The 19986-nt window shown below is 43.7% G+C and overlaps 1 protein-coding gene across 1 annotated transcript; it reads right to left on the reverse strand.

Moving 5' to 3' along the window:
* Positions 1–520: 520 nt before the first annotated feature.
* On the reverse strand, positions 521–19137 carry RSPH9 (radial spoke head component 9). Its single transcript, XM_036380674.1, has 5 exons — positions 18910–19137; positions 18570–18732; positions 17711–17840; positions 16993–17145; positions 521–785 (listed from the first exon to the last, which is right to left on the reverse strand). The coding sequence occupies exons 1-5, from the start codon at positions 19134–19136 to the stop codon at positions 625–627; spliced, it is 834 nt and encodes a 277-aa protein (XP_036236567.1). The 5' UTR covers position 19137; the 3' UTR covers positions 521–624.
* Between the last annotated feature and the right edge of the window lie 849 nt (positions 19138–19986).

Genomic DNA, 19986 nt, shown 5'->3' on the forward strand with positions numbered 1-19986 from the left:
AAGACCCCTCTAATTTTGGTGAAATCTTAACATCTGAAAAGCGAAATACTGTCTTCAGTATGCCTTTCTAGAGTTCAGGGTTTCATACAGATCTCTTACAGTATACATCAGCTTTCTGCCCTGCTTTTGTCATTCATAGATGACAGCAGGTATTCATTCATGTTTCCAAATTAGTTCTTGTGTAAGCAAGGTGCTTTTGTAATCAGACAGATGGCCTGGGTTTGATTTCTGACCCAGAGCTTGCCTGTCAGGGAAGAAAATGCCACTTGTCATTATCTATAAGATCTGCAGTGACACATTACAGGGAGAGCTTGGGGCTAATAACACCAAGGTTGTGTTCAATCTCCATATGGGCCATTCACTTAAGAGCTGGACTCGACAAGCCTTGTGCGTCCCTCCCAACTCAGAATATTCTGTGATTCTTTGAATTCCATCTGGAGTTCAGGGAGGATTGCATACAGTGAAGTCCTAGGAAAAGAACCAGGGCCAGCATCCAGGCACAGAAGAATCCTGCTCAAAGTGCAGAGGTTTCACATTTTTATTAGAACAAGCAGTAAACAAAATTTCCTAAGTATAAAATGTAGATATTTTCTAGTTCTTGAGTCCTTCTCCCAGACAGAAGAGTCACAGCATGAAGGGCAGATCGAGATTCTTCTCACCAGTGCCAAAGTAGACGTAGCCGAATTGCTTGGTCATTGGGACATGGTAGAATGTGAGTCCCAGCCACAGCAGGCTCCGCAGCACCACCACACTGCCTCCCTTCTCCAGCTGGATACTCCAGGAGCCTGTGTGAGAAGATGTGCAAGTGAATCCCTAGAAAAGAGAAAGAGGCAGCACTCCTGCAAGCAAGTTAACCTAAGCTGAGAGAAGGGCTGCCATGGGTTCTGCCTGACCTGTTAACAGTGCACAAGGCTGCACTGGGGTTTGTGACACCTTAAAGGAGGGAAGTTGGGGACAACTTAAACCTCGATGCCCTGTTTTCCTTTTGTCAGTTCAGCACTGCAGGCTGCCCTCATTTCCAGATGTCTGTCTGCGTTCACATAGTAGCATATTCCCATGGCTATGGTGGTGATGTCGTATGCGTCACAGGAAGGGACCCTCAAGCTCCAGACTGGTATAGCTGATCCTCAGGAGAGGCTGCAGCTATTCTTGGCTCTATCTGAGTGGGGAGCAGTTACTCCAACAAGCTCTGCCACCTACTTGATGTAGCTAATAGCTGTAGAGAGGCAAGATGAGCTATAGCAAGCCTGCATAGGAATTAAATTTGACCTTAAAATAAACTTCTAGCATTAGTAGTGGGAAGAGAAAGAAGGTGCTTTCCTTCTTCAGGAAGACTGGTTTCTCTGATGCAGCAACTGGAAAAAAATGAGAGAATGAAAAGTAGGGTATTTCCTATCTGAGAAATATATGGAAAAGGTTAATTCTCTTCAGTCTTTCTTGGCTCCACCGTTGAAGAGGATGTGCGTGGTAGGGGCAAAGAGATTAGTTTCCACATTAATTTTGTTTTGGCTCCACAGAAGAGGTTCAGAGCCAGTGTGAAAATGCAGTTTCTTCTGGATACAAGGAGCTCAGAGCCTCTGAGTATTTATTTTGCATCTGACATGACAGCTTGGGAATTGTGCCAGAGGAGGGGGCTGAAGAATCAGCTTGGATTCAGTGCTGGAGGGCAAGGAGCTGCCAGGAGAAGAAAATACCAACTTCAGCACCAAATCAGTAATACCTAGAGGCTACAATGTAGGGAAGAAAGGTGCTCCTGAATCTCCATCTAAAAAAAACAGGAGCAGGCCCAAATTAAAAAAATGTAGTTGGAACTGTCAGGCTACCATTGGCCTAGAGTCAAGCAATCAGCCTCTCTGTACCCAAAGCCAAAATCTGCCAATTCCAGAATAAGCAGAAAGCACATAATGTGTCGGGCTATTTAGGCAGTATTCATCTTTGTAGATAATTTTAGGCTCATTAATTTTAGGCTCATCAATTTATGCTATGATTCATGCTTACTCATGTCATGGTTAGCCTGGGGAAGGGCTTCTGTGATTGCTGTCAGCTGCGTGTCCTCCCGCTCCCACTCACTCGTGACTCTGGGCCAATTTTAGTCACATCCAACAAAGGGCTGAAGGGCTTTAACACCCCAGGTTCCTACAGCAGGTCTCCCTGGGATGTGGCCCAAGGGCTGACTGCAGCTCCTGGAGCTTTGGTCTTCCAGCAGCTGCAAGGAAGCACAGGCTGTCAGGCCTGCCTGCAGCCATGAGACAGCAGCTAGCTGGGCAATCCGCGTTCGTGCAACTTGGGCTCTTGTGTGCTCCCTGGCAGTAGATGTTGTCTCACGTGCAGTTCATGGCAAACTACAGTAGCTGAGGGAAGGAGGGGAGTTGAGGGGAAATGTTAATGTGGTGGCTACAGAATCAGAAAGGAACAATACAATTCAAAACCCTGTAAAACCAGGTGTTGAATTGTGCTGCTCACCTGTTACCTAACTCTTCACTTCCTATCTCTGTACTTCTCAAAAGTTTCTTGGACACCACTGTTTCCTCTGCCTCCTCCTTCAGTAAATTCCACATGTTTGTTATACTATAATATGCAAGTCCTGTGTCATTTCTGATGTGCTGCCTTTCAAAGGACCCTCTTCAGTCATGTGCAAATGTGGAACTCAGTGAACAGCAAGAATGCCTACCTCCTTCCTGACAGACTGGACAGAAGTACAAAACAGACATTCACAGTCAAGAGATTTCTGCTTTGGAGAGCTTACTTCTAACTCACTCTCTTCCACATTTCCACTAAAGACAAACAACTGGGGTTGCAGTAAAGCAGAGGACTACTTAATATCAGACAGTCAAAACAGGTGTGTGCCATCTCTCCACCTTCCACTTGTGATATTCTTTACACAAGTCCTAGATACAACATGAGCTAATATCTTCACAAGCAGTGGTTTCACATACAAGGCAACCCCAATCTCTGATCCAGTCTCTCCAGTGCCACTCTTATGGACACAAACTGGCCTGGATTTTTTTCATACCTGGAGTAAAAATGTCTGTTATGGTTCAGCCACTGGGATTACAAATCCTGACTGAGGGGATCAGTGTGTTCTTAAGAAATTCCATCACTTGGGTAGCATGGAAACCCACATGAGGAACACTTATGCTACAAGGCAGATCATCCAGTGACTGAAGCACTGCAGCCATTTGCTGTCAAAGGATGAGCTTTCAGTTTCTTCATCTTTGTTTCTAAAAATTTCCAGCATTTGCTAGTGACAGTAGCATGACCATGTGTAGGATTGTTGATCAACAAGTAGCAGGCAACTAGGTCTGAATGTAATAGTGACAAGTAACTCTCAATTTCTTCTCTGAATGATTGCTCCCAGCATGTGGTTCCTCAGCTTGAATTTGTATAAATGACCTACAAGTCTTTCTTCCAAATACTGTTGGTACTTGCTGCAGCTTTACACACTGGTTTTTGGGGAAGGGGATGATGACACGCCGTAAACTTCTCATGAAGTTTCTCTGACAAAAAGATAATTCAATAAGGAACTCTTACTGTCTTTGATTTAGGACCAGTCCTCTGAGAAGCAAGTCTGTCAAGAATAGGACTATGCCTTGCCTTGCTGGGTGGTGAAAACCTTTAGGGATTATCTAATTTGTTAATGCCTCTCAACATACTGGAAGCATCTAATAACCTGGGTACGTGTGATAGCTTGTTTATATATGTTCACCTATACAGATGAACCTCTGCCCCAAACCATTTTTACAGAACAAAAGGAAATGCCTGGAGCATGACAACTGGGAAAGGTAAGAGGGAGAACAGGGTTTTCAATGCTCTTAGGAACTGTATCTGGATTTAGACATCTTTTTGTTGGATAAATTCACAGAGGAGGTAGAGTAAATCAAGTTCAACATAATTAAATGCCCATATCTGTGCTCTGGGGCAATAGAGTACATGGATCCATGATCTCCTCAGAACATTTACCCAGTGACACACAGGCTTATCAATCTCAGCAGAGTATTCATCAGCAGTTAACTCTGCTGATCGAAGGAACTTCCCATGCACCTTCACACCTGGCAGAAATGGACAGATACAATTGAAGATGGCTCCATTCACTTTCACTTACATCTCTGAAGGCTGTGATGTACAGTTTCTACATTTCCCTATCATCCGTCCAAGCTGCCAATTCTCAAAGAGCTTGAATTTGTCATTTCATAAAGGTGAGACCATTGGAGAATATTAATTATTATTGTTATACTTTCCAGCTCTTCTCTGGCCCTTCGTTCTGCACGTAGTTCTACACAAAATATGAACAGTAAAGTTTTGCTGATGCTGCATAAGCCTTCCTGTGAAGTGAGGGCCTGAACAAAAACAGGCAGGTTACGTAAGGGCAATCCCATCTGGACCAGCACAACATAGGTTGAGAACAGGAAAAATTTACAAGAAGCTGTCTGGAACTGTAATGTCATTTTCACTGGCATCCTGTTTTCAGCCACAATGATGATTAATCCTAGAGCTGCTCTTTATTCTGCAGAGCCAAAGGGTAGCAGCAGTGCCAACTTCCACCTTCTACTAACTGGATCTCTAGAGACATTTTTCTATTCTAATCATCAAAGGTGTTTTTTCAATATACTTTTCCAGACTGGACTTTTGCAATACACAAAACCCATTCAAAAACGGCATTTGATACACAATGCTGGTGTATCTTCTAAGAAGAGATTACACTAAAGTTCTGTAACCTCTTTGGGTTCTTTAGACTTTTTCATAAAGGAAGAAAAATTAGAACCTGTTATCTCATTACTTTTTTTTCCCCCCATACCTCACCACATCAGCTGTATTTGAGGAAGAGTTGTTCTCTCAGAAAGATACAGGACACTTCTGTTGTCTTCTGTCACAGCTCAAACCTCACAATACTACAATACTCAAACAATATGCTTTTTTTTTGGGAGGGCCCAACCTTTCTTGTCGGAGTTTGAAATATTGATGTCATAAATTACTATTTACGACAGAAAATAGTAACTATTGAACAGTATGCAAAAATAGAAAAGTAACTATTGAACAGTAAGTATTGAACAGTAAGTATTGAACAGTATGCAATAATAGCTTAAAATAAATATACTACCTTTTTTTCCTTAAGAGAAAGTCTTAGAAATGCATTTAATAATGCAATATAAAAATTAATGAGAACTATGAAAATTAAATGCTACTTTCATCCTCTTTTTTTCTTTTTCTCTCTTTTGTTTTTTAAACTTCTGTGCTATTACAGATGGTTGTTGGGGTAAAACCATCACATAGATAGCTTCAGGTCTGTATTACTATAAAAATGTAGAATTAGGCTGCTGAGTTCAAATCCTTTCCATCACTGGCTGAGAATATTCCATGGCAGTCCCTGTGTCAGACAATATGTCTCTTACTGAGAGACTGGGAAGCTCAAACCATCAGTCTGTAAGGTACACCAAGATTCCTAGATAAAAGTTGTCAAGAAAAAAAGATTTTAAAATAGTATTATTTTCATTGGAGAAAATACAACTAAAACTAGGAGACAGCAAGCTAAGGTTGGATTTCCTAGACTTAAATACCGATTTTAACTTGCATCTCCATGTGTGCTGTCTCTAAATCAGGCAGCAGAGTTAACTGCACACATCATGTAAAGCTCACTGAGGTGCAGGGAACTGCTCATTGCTCTCACACAAGAGATTCCTACCAGTAACACTGCTCTGGTGAGGTTCCCAAAGTTCAAAATACGTTTCTTAAAAGAGCAAGTTAATATTTAGGCTGCACCCAGCAAACTTAAGAAAGCCAAGGCTTTCTGTGCTGAAAGTATTGCCTGTTGCTGCTCCAGAAGGGAAGGGAGGGAGCTGCTGTGTGGGAGGAAAGAGCATGGGAAAAGTATCCGCTGGATGAAGATCTGGAGCTTCCTATCCCACTTTGGATCAGGCTGCAGCCTCCACCCCTCCAAACACAGGCAGGAATTCTGAGGAGTTCCTTACATCTTTCCCAAACAAGAAAGTGCTTTGAAGATCCTGATGCTCACCCTGTGTTAAACCACTGCCTTTTTTATGGCCCTTCAACAGCTGCCAGAACACCAGGGCTGAATTTCAAAAGTCAACCTCCTTCTCAGCTTCTTCTTCCTTTCCAGTCGCCAATAGAAATCCCTGTCTCATCCCCCATGTCTGCCTCAGCTATGGGCTGAATCTTGTAATCCACAGAAGCAAGAGGGTGCGTGAGACATGAGCTTTTAAACAAAACCCTTCCAAGAGGGCTGTTTGCAGAACTTTCCTGCTGTAACTGGTCCACTTGCAGTATGACCTCTCATAACACTGCTGCTTTGGAGGTGATTCAGCAGTGCCTCATCTCAGTGCAAGCTTGAGAAGAAACAGCTTTAAGAGCTAGACAGCCTGATAGAGAGGCTCCACATTGCAAAAGCTCACAGAGGGTCATAAAAGTGACATTATCAATTCTTCTTCAAAGAGGAAATGTCTCAAGGGAAAAGCAGCCACAGTGTGGTTGCACTTACCATTAACACATCATGCTGCCACAAGAGCAGGTTAGAACATCTATTGCTGCAGTTAGTCCTGAGTGAGAGTGAAGTATGGAGTCACAGGACAAATATTAACACCCGGAGAGGGACAACATAACCATTTCCCTCTGCAAAAGCAGCCGCTGCTTGGCTGCATGACCCCAAGCACTTAGAGCTGACAAAGCCTCACTACACCCATGGGCTTTAGCTGCCATTTCACTCCAACAGAAAATCCTACACGGGGAAGTGCTTCCTACTTCTAATTTGTTGTCTGTAGGGAACAAAGACAAATTGCAAACCAGAGCAGCTGTAAGGAAAGGTCACCGTGCTTTGGCTCTCAATAAATTGTGCCACACCGACATTTCACGCACAGCCTACCAGCCATAAGGACACATCCAAACAGTCCTGTGTGGGGCCCAAACTCCTTCGTGCCACTTACTGGCTGCAAACTAAATCTCTTCCATTTGCTTGACACACCACCTGCACCCCATATGTTAACACTGCTGTCAATATTTCCAATTCCCCATATAACTATTTAATAATAATTAAATAAAAACACAGACTGGTTGCAGGTTCAGTACTATTTTTAAAAGCCTCCAGAGCCAAGAAAGCACAGCTTACAGTCAGATGCTGCCAAGTGGCTCATGCATGGTCCTAATGCCTGCCATGTCCTTGACACACAAACACCGCCATGCCCAAAACCCAAAGTAAAATGGTCATACTTTAGAGGCTTTTCCTCTCCATTATCCTCTTCCACTGGGGATTCCTCTGCAGTAGAAATTATTTCAACAGGCCCAGGCCTTTTATTTACACATGAAGAACCTGTTTCCTGCTGACAAGGAAGACCCAGGGATTGCAGTGCTGTCCCAGATACACGGTATTCAGGTACCTCCAAGTAAAAATGAAATTCAGGCCTAAATGATATTTAGACATCTGACAACAGTGCTGCTTAATCCAGCTGAAGCAACCTCTGCCCTTATTCCCACCCTCATCATTCTTCCATCATAGAGACCACAAAAGTGTTTATTTACTGCTTGGTGAGTCAGGTAGGGAAAATAATCTGGCTGAAAAATATACTAGAGAGAAATAACATTATTTTTCCAGCTGGAATCTGCACAGCCAGTAATGCCAACACAAAAGAAGGGACAATACACAGAAATAAATGAGCACCAGAGGATGGGAAGGACTGAAAAAGCTAGCACTGAAGTAATACACATCAAATTAGAGCCTCCCTTATAGCCCTGTTAGTTTGCCCTTTAGTCCTAAATCCACCTGATAAAACAAATCAAAATGAAACAAAAATATTCTAATTAAGAGAAAGACATAGACTGCACAGAAAGCATTAGAATAAAGACTTGGAATAGGGCTGTGCACTAGAGGAAACAGCAAGACCATATGAAATCAAAACTTATAAGGAGTAGGAAAAACTGATTAAAATCCATGCTATTTGTATTCTGACAATTACAGTACAAATCACTGAATCTTGGGTTTTCTGTAGTAAATTTAGAAATCTTTCAGAGTGGCAAATCAGCTCCTTCCAAAGCACAAGTTTATGCTGGGTCTCATCACACTCCATATTTCTTGTTCAGCTGGTCGCTGTGGAAACGTTTTTGGAGCGTGCCAGGAGTCACGTAGCATCTACCTGGGGAGCCCCTGCATTAATCCGTCACCTTCGTGGGTTTCTCTGAGCCCATTGGCTGGTGGGAAGAAAAAGGAGTCTCTCGCCCCTCCCTGCTCTGAATGAAAAACGCTTCCTCTAAATCTTGCTACAGGATTTCAGGCTCAATTCAGCTTCTTTGGGGCTTTTGTCACCAAACAAATGTGATGTCTTTGAAAGAAAGATTAACAGTTTGATGAAAGGATGCAATGGGCAGCTTTGTTCTAGCCTGCTTCCCCTAGAGCTTTTGGTCACTGTCACTTTCTTACCCACGGGAGAATATCTGTCTGACTCTCAGAGGAGATTATGGCCACCTTGTAAGATTTTTCCTCTCCTGGTAACAAAGCACTGGCCACTTTGAGGAGGTGATAATGATGAACAGGGGCTGGATTAGGGGCAAAGAACCTCACATTGATCTCTGAATTCTGAGAAAACACAAAGGAGTGGATGCTGGGATTCAAAACCCACCAAATGCTTAGAGCACATCCAGTTCGCTTTCCTGCAGGAGGGGCAAGTCCACAAGCCCTCTCCATCCCCCAGTTGTAATTCTTACCTCATCATCAAATTAGCAAGGCTAGTTAAAAGAGCTTGGGATGAGGAACAGATGGCACGGATTATAAACTGTTGATGTTTTTGTACTAAACTAGATACGAATTCTGGACCAAATTACCCCAAGAGTTTACCAGTTTCTGAGAATAATGTCACACTGAGCATTATTCTGACACTGACATTATTATAATGTCACACATAGCACAGTGCAGTGCTAATTTTGAACACTAAAGGCTAAGCATTTTTTAATGCCTGTGATAGCCTAGCTATTTCTGCTCAGCATAACTGCTGTACAAATATACCCAAAGATGAACTGTCACTTGTCCTTTTCCCTTTACACACTGCCACACACCCCTTCAGCATTCAGATTTTCAATCGATATGATATTTGTGTACAGTAAAACAAGATGATGCTATGTGGCTTCTTCCTTTCAAAAGCCCTGTGGCCAAATGGGCAGCAAACAGCAAAGCAAAGCTGTACACAGGGCTGGCACCCATGCCAATGACTGCACAGGCAGGAGCTGCCACTCCTTGGATCCCCTTCAGAAACAGATCCCTCCTAGCAAAAGCTGACCTCGTTCTGACTTCAGTGACACACAAACTGTCCTAGGATTTCCCCCACAAGTAATTTTTCATAATTCCCTAGAGAAAAGGTTAGGCCAAGGCAGACTGATGTGGTGATAAACCTGCAGCTTCTGGTTCTATAAGGCTTTAGCAGCATTTCCCATCATTTTAGCAAGAAGTTCATCTCCTTTTCATGTCCAAGGAACCAGAAGCTTAAATGGAGACAGGGTGGGTCATGATTTCTTTCACTGAGGAGAAAAAAAAACCTTTAAATAAAACCCTTTTCAACCCTGGAAAGTTACTATGAAAACTCTGCTTCTGTCCTCATTCTTTCCCTACAGCAGTCTGGAGGGTGAAGGACTCCACCACAGCTTTCAGTTGATGGGCAGCCCTGTTCCAGTATAAACTCATCCAAGGTCTGACTAAACAAGAGCCTGAGGTGATACAGACCCAGGACCCCAAAGCAGTGAATATGCTGCTTTATTACCCATAGACACAAAGCCCAAGGAAAACAGCTCCTTTCCAGTAATCAAAGCAGACCATGATCAGCCAGTCAGAAGCTCTAATACTAGCTGGCCCAGCAGTCCTCCTACCATGCTGCCACATGAGAGGTTCCAGTCTGATCTTGAACTCCTGAACAGGCAGCAACCCAGCTTGTAGGAGGGGTAGCATCTTGTCTTGCTCCCAGGCAACTTTCTTGGGTCACTGCAGGAATGGCCTTAACAGCATCTACATATCACTGGTAAAAACTAAGAGTGACCCTACTTTTGAAGAATGTAGGAGACATATATTGTGTATGTCCATTCACATGCATGTGATCTCTAAGGATGCTGAGAAAGCCATAGAAAAGCTTAGTGACCATTCAGAAACTGGCTAAGCTTGAAAGGGAGAGAATATCTTCTCTATACCTACAGTTCAGGAGGCCAGTATGCCACACACAGTCTGGAAACTCAGGACATACCTCTTCCTTGATTTGACGCTCTTGGTGATTTTCTTTCTCATTTTACTTTTTCGTGGTTTCCTTTTCTGTGCTCAGCACTGACAATGCTGGCACCATAGTGCACCCTGCTGGAAGGCAGCAGCTAGAGTCATCCTGGAATTATTTCAAGGGATGGTTGACTTCAGTTTGAACGGAGAAATTCAGGTACCAATGCTTTTCCTAACAATCCACTAAGCCAGCTACTGGGTTCGATTTTCAGATCAGAAATCCTACTGTTCTGATGCACACTTATCTGGTTTTCTCATTCTCTAACACTGTATTTTAAAGCTTGTTTGTCAAAACTACTTGTATTAATGTCAGGTAACGCCATGGGATTCTGTAGCTCAGTTTCACACATTCACCAAGCCTAAGGATCACATCTCCTAACGAGGAATGAGGATAGCTGTGAGCCATGCTAGGTATTTCAGTCTACATTTTCGCTACCTCTTTCTGTCCTTGCAAACATCAAGTACTGCCCTCTCATTTATTATGAGTCTTTTAGTTTGGATTTCAGTGAGACAGCTTGAAAAGCCTTGTCCCCGTGTGGCTCTTGGCAGGCTAAGGAGTAAAGTGCTCTTGCTCTCGGCTTTCACAGAGCTGGGGAGGTGCTGCTTATTGTTAAGCAATGAAAGGGGAGGGCTCAGGTCACATCTGTGAAATGTTAGTGGAGAAGGGAGGCTGGGTGAAAGTAGGTGGCCAGCACAGCATAGCACTTCACTGGATTTTGCAAGGCCACTAGGGAGATAGGCAGCCATTTGTCTTAGAGCCCTGATAAAGGGCCCTTGCCTCTGGTGGCTGGCTGGGGGCTGTAAATACCTCTGCAGACACAGACTCTTCAAATGGCTGGAGACCGAGGCTGATAGGGGATTAATCGCCTAGAAAGGAGGAGGGAGGGGGGAAGGGGATCGAAAGCAAGTTAATTAGCTGTGTTAATGTATGGAGATAAAGCAGGGTCGTGCCTCCTGGCCTTCTTCCTTCCTGCACCCTGACTTTTGGGACAGCCATGATGGGGCTACCAAAATGGCCCTTGAGAGCCGCCACAGAAACTATCTCCCACTTAGAAAGGCAGCCCCTCCATCTTCAAGGATCCATTAGGCACCAGCTTTTCCTAAACCGATAAAGACTGTGCTAATGAATCTCAGATGACAGGAGGTTACTGTTCTAGCTGAGGCCACTGTTCAGCAAGCTTACAGAAAAGCTCCTGCTCAAAATTTTCAGCCAAAGAAATGGCCACAAATCTCTTTGTCTGTAATGCTGTACAAGGAGTGCTCCAAAACCACTGCACTTTCGGGTGAAGAAAATGCTACAATCCAAGTGGCTGTCACTTTCTCCACAGTCAAATGGTAAAGGAGCTGGAATGATCTTCTGTCTAGGCACTTCTTCTACCCTACCTTCATCTTGAAATGGCAAGTAGACAAGACTCACTGATTCATCCTGCCATTGTATACCCATTTAGACTGATGCTATAAAATCTCTCGAGCAATAAGTCAGGCAGTAAGTCAGGAATCTCCTCAGCCCTCTTTTGAGCCGTCACATATAGTTCAGAAAGCAATGCCAGCCGAAATGAGCTGACTTGCACTTGGAACCCATTGTCACCTTTGTGTTACTGTTACTGACAATGAAGAAGTCCAAGCTGAACATCACCCTCCATGGCTGCCATCAAGTTTATGGCCAGGCATACCAGGAATCTGGACTCCTACAAACCACTGCCCATTAAACTCAAGTCACTTACGCATATCTGGGACTATCAACATCTATTTGCATTTGACTGAAACACAATTCCCAGGAAGACATCCAGTGTGATGTTAAGATATCAAGACACATAGGCTCATCCATTACCCTTGCTAACTGGTAATCTTTTCACTCTTAGAAATTGTATCTCATTGTTCATTTTAGTTCTGGATATAATTTTTAGCTGCTGATTCCTGTTATGCCGTTCTCTGCTATAATAAATAGATCTTCAGTACTTAAACTCCACAGAGTATTTACACAGTATAACACAGCCATTCTCACAGGCTTTTCCTCAAGATAAACAGATTGAACTGTTTATGTCTCTCACCAGCCCTTGAATAATTTTGTGACTCTTTCTAGTTTTTCAATGTGCAGTAATCCAGTTATGATTCCACTAACAGTATATGCAAAAGTAAAGTCACCCCCCCCCCCGCCTCCATTCCTAGTTGCCACACCCTTGTTTATGTATCTGCAGATCAAGTCACCCTTTTAAGTCTCAGGATCAGCCTGCGTACTGATGTTCAGTGGGTTGTGCCTGGATTTCCTTTCAGAGCCACAGTTTCTAGAATACAATTCCCAAATTCTGACTTTCAGTCCTTACTTGCCTCATGTGACCTTGCAGGTATGTACACCAAAATGTACTGTATTTAAGTAGCCAGATTTCCAGATGTCTGTATCCATCCTGCCTTGTCATTATTTGTCTCTCCACCAACCCTTTACTTTTAGACCATTTATAAATAAGTTGAAGGATATCAATATTGGCACTGGTCCCTTTCTGACCTCTCCCAGAAACACCAATTCACTGAATTCTGAATCACAGCTGCTAAGGAAGATTCAATTTAGGGGAATAATTCTGCAATGCCAGGATTTATTAAATGTTATTATGCCGCAAGTCTCCTGAGATAATGATTTCAGAAGTAACTGATCTGACTCTGCCATTTTAATGTTTTTGATCCACAGTAAATGTTGTTTAACTCTACCCTCCCTTAGCAAACAGTCTGAAAACTGTCTGAAACAGTATTTCATTGTCTTTGCTTGATACAAGTCCGTATTCTTTCCAAAAAGAAAAGAGAAAAAAAATCGAGCTCTTCTGCCCTTCCACATGCTTATCAGTCTTTTTGCCATCACCATTTAGTGACAGTTTCCAGTACCTTTACTATGCTTTCTTTTCTTCTCAATATAGTTTAAAAAAATATCTGCCTTACTATTGTCACGGACTACTCTAGTTATTCTGGCTCCCTTTGTCATTCTCTATTCATTATAAATTCCAATTTATATCAATCATTAATCATTCCAAACCTTCTGCATTTCCTTTTATATGTCTTTTTATTCTAATTTCTACTCTTAATCTACAAGTGAACTGTGATAGGTTTTCAGCCAGAAGCAGCTATTCACTAACTGGGGGTCATGACTTTTGAAGAAAGTCTTCTCATATAAAGCCTATTTCCACTCATATCTTTTCCTATCTAGACATACCTCCCTGCCTACATCCGTTTTTATCAGTGTTCTGTTGGTGTCCCTTATCTCCATATCAAAGTGATCTGATTCAGTAATCTGTAACAAACCCTCAGAGTCAAGCTTTTCTGAATTGCAGTTTGAAAGTGCCAAAGACCTGAATTCTCCATCCCTTGTCTCACTTCCTTCCAAGCTTTCCATTCTACACTCCTACCTCAGGCTTTCACTCATCCTCTTTCTTTATCCTTGCAGAATGGGGCACAGTCTGATCTGATACCAGGGTCACACTGAGATCAACCTTCCCCCTCCATTTTCACTTCCCCCATTATTATCAATGCCTGAAATGTGTCTATCATTACATTAAGTCATCAAGTGAAAATGCTGTAGGCATGCTAGGAATTATTGCTATTTGCTTTGCCATTCCATTATTTACAAGCAGATGTAAAACTGCCACAGCCCTAGTTCCTGAAATACTGTGTCCATGGTTCCAAGCTCCATGCAGCAGAAAGGACAACTCTGGCAATGTGCCAGCAGCTGAAAGGCCACGTCTAATTGTGCATAAAGTTGAGCAGATTGTCTGCTTAGACTAGAGCAAACAAGCTTATCTTTAATGCAGACATATGGCCAGCAAAACCTACAGATCCCAGCATGCAACGTTCTGGCCAGCTGGCCATTTGGATGAGGATTAAGCATTACATGATCTGATACTGTGGTGACAGAAGATCTGTATCACAACCCCTCCATGTTCATGCTATTGATAAAAGATTCTCATTTCCCACTTTGCTCTAGAAAAATTTTTAGATATGCATTAAAAAAAAAAAAAGCTAAGTCAGTCACTTGTCTGCTTGTCTGTGGGAGCTAAGACACCAAGGAAAAAAAAAGACAGAATGATTAAAGGAGGAGCAGCAACATATTCCGAACTTTTAAAGTGCACAGATAACCTGATAGACACACAGACAGAATCTGGAACCTGCAAACACCACAGATATCACTGGTAAAGATAAGAATGGCAGACAGTTTTGTTACAAAACTCCAGGTTTTCCAATTTTGCACTAAACTCTGCTTTTACCATTGTTGCCTTTATTCAACCCAGTTTTAACTTCCTTTCTTCCCACCTCTCAGCTGTCATATAAAATGTTCTCTCTGCCTCCAACTTTCCATTCTGTAAGACACCTCTGCTCTCCTATAATGACACACCATATATCTTATGACAGTTACCCCCTTGACAGCCATCACAGATGCTAAGTCTCCAATTAATAGAGAAAATTATTCCAACAGAGTTGTTACTTTTAGACAGGTTAAAATCAGCCCTTAATCTCTCAGCTCTGTTCTTTAGGTCTTTTAAGATGCTAGGGGAATTTAGCCAATGCAGGCTGGGAGCGTCACTCCAATGTCGCTCACTCCCAAATCACTTCTTATGTATTTATTGAGAAAAGAGACAATTCTAGCTTCACTCACAATTCTAGATACAATAAATTTGAGAATTCCTGCTTCTGCTCTGGCAATAACTGTTCAAGACAGGATCTAACCAGGAAAGGCAAGAAAAACTTCAGATCAAAATGAGGGGATTTGCTAGAGCTATGAACATGTCAGTAAATAGAAAAAGCACTGTCAACGTTTTCTTCTCTGTCAGGACCAACATGCACTGTCAGAGCTCAAGGAAAGTAATCTGAGAACCAGAGTTTGAGTATCTCACAACCAGTAGTGAATCTGGCAAAGCCATGCTGATAAAATCAGCAGAAAGCCTGTGTCTGTCCTGGTTCCACCCCCCCCCCCCCCCCCCCCTCCATTTTCACAAGCAACCAGTACTTTTAGGCAAACTGAATGCTTGTTAAAGGAGGCTAGGTTGATCTTTCTTTAATGTCAGAGCTCCTATCTGCATGTGACAGAATGCAATTAGAGAGGCTACATGCCTTGATGATCCTGTAACCAATTCCTGTCTTAGCTCTCTCACCTCCTTCACCTTATCCCCCAATTCAGGACAAAGCAGGCAGAGCTGCACAGGCACCATGAAGAATCTTCTCTTGCATTAAGAAGCACTCAGCTGCACTTTAACTCAGGTAGTCTTTCAAAGGCAACTTTTTCAAGGATACTGAAATCTACACTAACAGCAACATTCACTCAGGAAGGGGCTAAAGGTTCATGCTTACACAGACATCAATCTGCCACAGGAACACCATCACAACAGTGGCACAGTTGAGCCCCACTTTCTATCTGCCACTAGGTAAAATACAGCTACAAGACTAATTCTATTTGAAGACTTTAACAAAGCCACCATCTTCATGTCTAACACATGGTGTGTCTCCCTACCACGAGGGAGGGAGGGAAAAAGAGGAGGGAGCAGTGGAAGGCAAACAGTAGCAAAACCTGAACTACCATACAAAACTGCAGCTAAAATTTTTGTAGGAGCTGTCTAGGATCTAATCCCTCTTGCAATTCTACTTTGAGTCAAAAGGGCCACCTCAATGAGCCAGTGTATGTAAAAATGTGCAGTCTGTCCAGACTACACCTCTGGAAAACGGCTGCATAAGGACACTCCCAGTAAGTTGAAGAGCGGTTTAGATTTTAGCGGTTTATGGTCTGTCAAAAATGTTCAGAATTCAGGCAGGAGCTTACATTCCCAGTTCTTTTTTTGCCAAAGGGACGATTGGGAGGAGGGGGGAAGAAGAGAGAGGAAGGGAGGGAGAGAGAATCTCAAAAGCTATTTACAACACTGGCAATTCACTGTCCATCCACTCAATTCCATCTGACACAGTCACCTAGTATCCTATCCTACTACTCCTTGACAGGAATAAAATAAAAAATCTAAGTTTGAATTGTTTCCCTAGAATCTCCCTAAACAGAGGACATGAAAACAGTTGGTCCAATCCAAAAAATTGCAGCAAATCAGCAAAGCCAGACAGAAACAAATAACAAGCTGCTCCCATCTCTTAAGAGAAACATCTTGCCAGAGGGATCCCTGGAAGAGACTTTAAATATATTTGCAGTCGTCCAGCAGAACAGCAGAGATGTAAACTGAAGATACAATCCAGTATGCCTGTATCTTTTTCTGCTTTCATGGTGTATAATCCTGCCACAGTGCAGACTATTCCAACAAAGTTTATCCAAGGAACATTTGAATTCACCCTCTTCGAGATATCAGCTTGGTGTTAATGAGAGCCCATTTAGATAAAGAAGAGAAATACTGGGTGGAACAAGAGGTGTGAAATACTTCAAACCACATAAATTCTCTCTATCACTGGTGGAGTTATCTCTCCCAATAGGGTCACCAGTTGTCACAGGCTTTACAGAAGTCAGGAGGGAATATGGCACTGAGGCAGTGTGGTCAGACCTGTTGAGAGGATGTGACAGCCCTGGTACACTTACATCTTTCCATTTTAAGCATTTAGAATTGCTTAAAACAGGAAGTAACGACAATATTTAGTAAAGGATAAAGTTCCTTTACAGAGTCACAGAAGCTTCTCATACCACCTCTACAGTAACCCCACCAGTCCCTTGTGTTTCCAAGGCTACTCAAACTTCCCTACTGCCTCCCTCTCATTGCATCTGTTGATTTTACTACCTTTGCCTTGTGGGATATCATGCTCCAGAGAATTTAGAAAGTCGGTGGATGGGTCCAGGTCAGCCTTTTCCAGCAGGGTTTTATTCTTCAGGTTAGTCGGCTCAGTGAAATGGAAATAGGAACTTAACTTTTTTGCCTCCACCAAAGACAGACCTGTGAACAGCCATTGGTGAACATTACTACATACATGAAAGAACTAGGATAACACTCATTATACTATCAAGTATAACATTGTTTCTCTAATGCCCACAGCCCAGAACAGAATCACAATCTTTCTCTAATAGACTCCACAGAAGACTTGTCAGAAACAGGGGTCAGCACTCCCTGATGCTGTGCATTGGAGACCATACAGACTGCAGCCCCAGATAACCAATGAGTACCGACTTGAGGACAACTTTCTGTGCCCATTTGGTCATATCCTATATCTAAATGGACAATTCACTACTTCTGCAATTGCTAAACACTATGCCATGAACTACAGCTTATACAGACAAATTACTCAGTTTAATGACTCAGAACTATTACTGACTCTTTTCCCACCTTCATACACCTGAACATTAGTGGCATTGGATCACTGGATTTTCTCCTCACTGTTCGTCTTATCCAAGGGGGAAAAAAACCCAACTGAAATCAAAACATCAGTTAGAGAAAGTTATCTTAGTTTACAGCCTTTATGATCAAAGTACAGTTGATCCTGATAAAGACAATCAGAATTTACCTTCAAAGTGTCTGTTTTCATGCACAGACCCAAGAGGAGTCTTCACAAATGCCCCCCGGGGGACGATGCCAACTGCTCTGTCTATCTGTTCTATTGTAGCTATGAGGCGGGCCTCCTCCTTCATCACAGGCTTTAAAGAAAAATAGGTAAATTTTAAAGGCAGGGCTTTCCTTGTTTCCATTTCTGAAAATAAACTTGAGGTGACACAATAGGCTTATCATCTTGGAGTCCAATGGCACTAAGAGGACCTCAAAAGACATTTCATCACATAGGACAGAAAACACAGTTAGAAGCAGACAGTTTAGACTCACCAGAGATCTAACTATCCATCCCTTCATCTGTTCTTTCCTCCCTGTCAATTCACCTACTTATAACTTATGTATTCATTTATAAAGAATGCTGCCTGGAGTTACTATTAAAACTTCAGAAACCGCAGTGACGATCTATACCAGTTGTGCATAATAAAGCATATTTACTATTTCTGAGGCCTGTTGAACTCCAGCAAAAACCGAAGTAAGAGTTCAATCAAGAAGCTGTTGCTACACAATGACAGCGAGGAATTACAGACAGAGTTACAGAATGTTCTGAGTTGGAAGGGACCCATAAGAATCATCAAATTCAACTCTTAGGTGAACAGCCCATACAGTGATTGAAACTGCAACCTTGGTGTTATAAGCAGTACCTTGGTTATAAGCAACCTTGGTTATAAGCACTGTGCTCTAACCAAGAGGAAATTGGGTATCCTTTGCCTGACCACATGCTCATGCTGTTCATTACAAGAGAGGAGAAGCCACCACCTGGGCAGTGTGAGGGGCACAAATGTAGTGAACAGAGTTTGAAAACTTTTTGCTATATTTACCTCCTTACCACTCTGAACCAGTCTTGCAGCAGCTTTTGGGTTTATCTCAGCCAAGCTGTACTCAAAAGAAGGATCCCCCTGAAAGCGGCCCTTCACCTCCTCAGCCAGTGCCAGCATCTCCTCGGTGGCTGGCGTCAGGAGGCTCCAGTCCAAGCAGTTCAAGCTGCCAACGACAAACACGACTCAGAGTCGAGCCCGGTAAAGAACAGGGCTCGAGGCAACTTCGCCAGGCCCGTGAGGGCATTCCCTGGGACTCCCTCCCCGGATCCGGTCAGCACCCCCCGACTCGCAGGGCCCCAGAGCGGCCCGGCCGGTCCCTCTCCCCGGGGCGGCCCCGCACCTGTACAGGCGGCTGCGGGGCGCGGCGCGGTCGGGGCCCAGCCCCTGGGCGATGTAGTAGGCGCCGCGCACGCCCTGGATGCAGCCCCAGAACCAGACCCGCTCGAAGCGGTAGTCGCGCTCCAGCAGCGGCAGCGAGGCGCCCAGCGCCGCCCGCAGCTCCGGGCTGAGCCCCGCGCCGCCGCCCGCCACCAGCGACAGCGCCGCGGGCAGCGACAGCGCCTCCATCGGCTCCGCGTCCCCGTTGCCGGGAGACCGCGGCCCGCCCGGCCGGGGTCACCCCGCGCTTCCGCCGCCGCAGCCACGGACGAGGCGGGCGGCACCGGAGGTGCCGGGCTCAGCCCGCCCCGCCCGGGACACAGAGTCGCTGACGAGCAGCATCCCAATAGGGATTCGGCCGTGGGTGTCTGCCTGCGCTGTGTTCCTCAGTTTCAGGAGGCCCAAATCCAAATCCAAAATCAGGCGGGCATACAATTGTATTGCGCTTTCACCGGGATACATCAAAGGGCTCCATTTGCTTAATTTCTTCCATGGACAACAGGGAAAAATAACCCCTTCTGAAGCTCACTATTTACAATGTCACTCTTAGAGATCCTGAGGAACGCCACAAAATTGATAAGAGGACTGAAGCACCTTCCCGAAGAAGACAGGCTGAGAAAGTTTGGACTCTTCAGCTTGGAGAAGGTTTTACAGCAACCTTCTACTACCAACAGCGAAGTCAGAGAGGGACTCTTCATCTGGAACTGTAGTGATAGGATAAGGAGTGTCAGGTACAAACTGAAAGAAAGGAAATTTAGGTTAGGTATTAGGAAGAAATTCTTTACTGTGAGCATGGTGAGACACTGGAACAGGTTGCCCAAGGAGGCTGTGGAAGCCCCAATTAGCAGTGTTGAATACGGTTGGGTAAGGTCTTGAGCAACCTGGTCTAGTGGGAAGTGCCCCTGCCCATAGCAGAGAGTGTTGGGACTAGATGAGTTTTAAGGTCCATTCCAATCCCTTAGCATTCCATGATTCTGTGATCTTATCTAGCTCATGTACCTCTATAAATAAATGGCTTATTTATAAATTACAGCATTTG

This window comes from Molothrus ater, chromosome 3, assembly GCF_012460135.2.
Source record: "Molothrus ater isolate BHLD 08-10-18 breed brown headed cowbird chromosome 3, BPBGC_Mater_1.1, whole genome shotgun sequence".
In the NCBI taxonomy this organism is placed as follows: domain Eukaryota; kingdom Metazoa; phylum Chordata; class Aves; order Passeriformes; family Icteridae; genus Molothrus; species Molothrus ater.

Coding starts and splice junctions, on each gene's coding strand:
- RSPH9 (XM_036380674.1), bottom strand. CDS start 19,136: ATGGAGGCGCTGTCGCTGCCCGCGGCGCTGTCGCTGGTGGCGGGCGGC. Junction 18,733..18,909: donor CCCCGCAGCCGCCTGTACAG/GTGCGGGGCCGC, acceptor TGTCGTTGGCAG/CTTGAACTGCTTGGACTGGA. Junction 17,841..18,569: donor TGGTTCAGAGTGGTAAGGAG/GTAAATATAGCA, acceptor TTTTCTTTAAAG/CCTGTGATGAAGGAGGAGGC.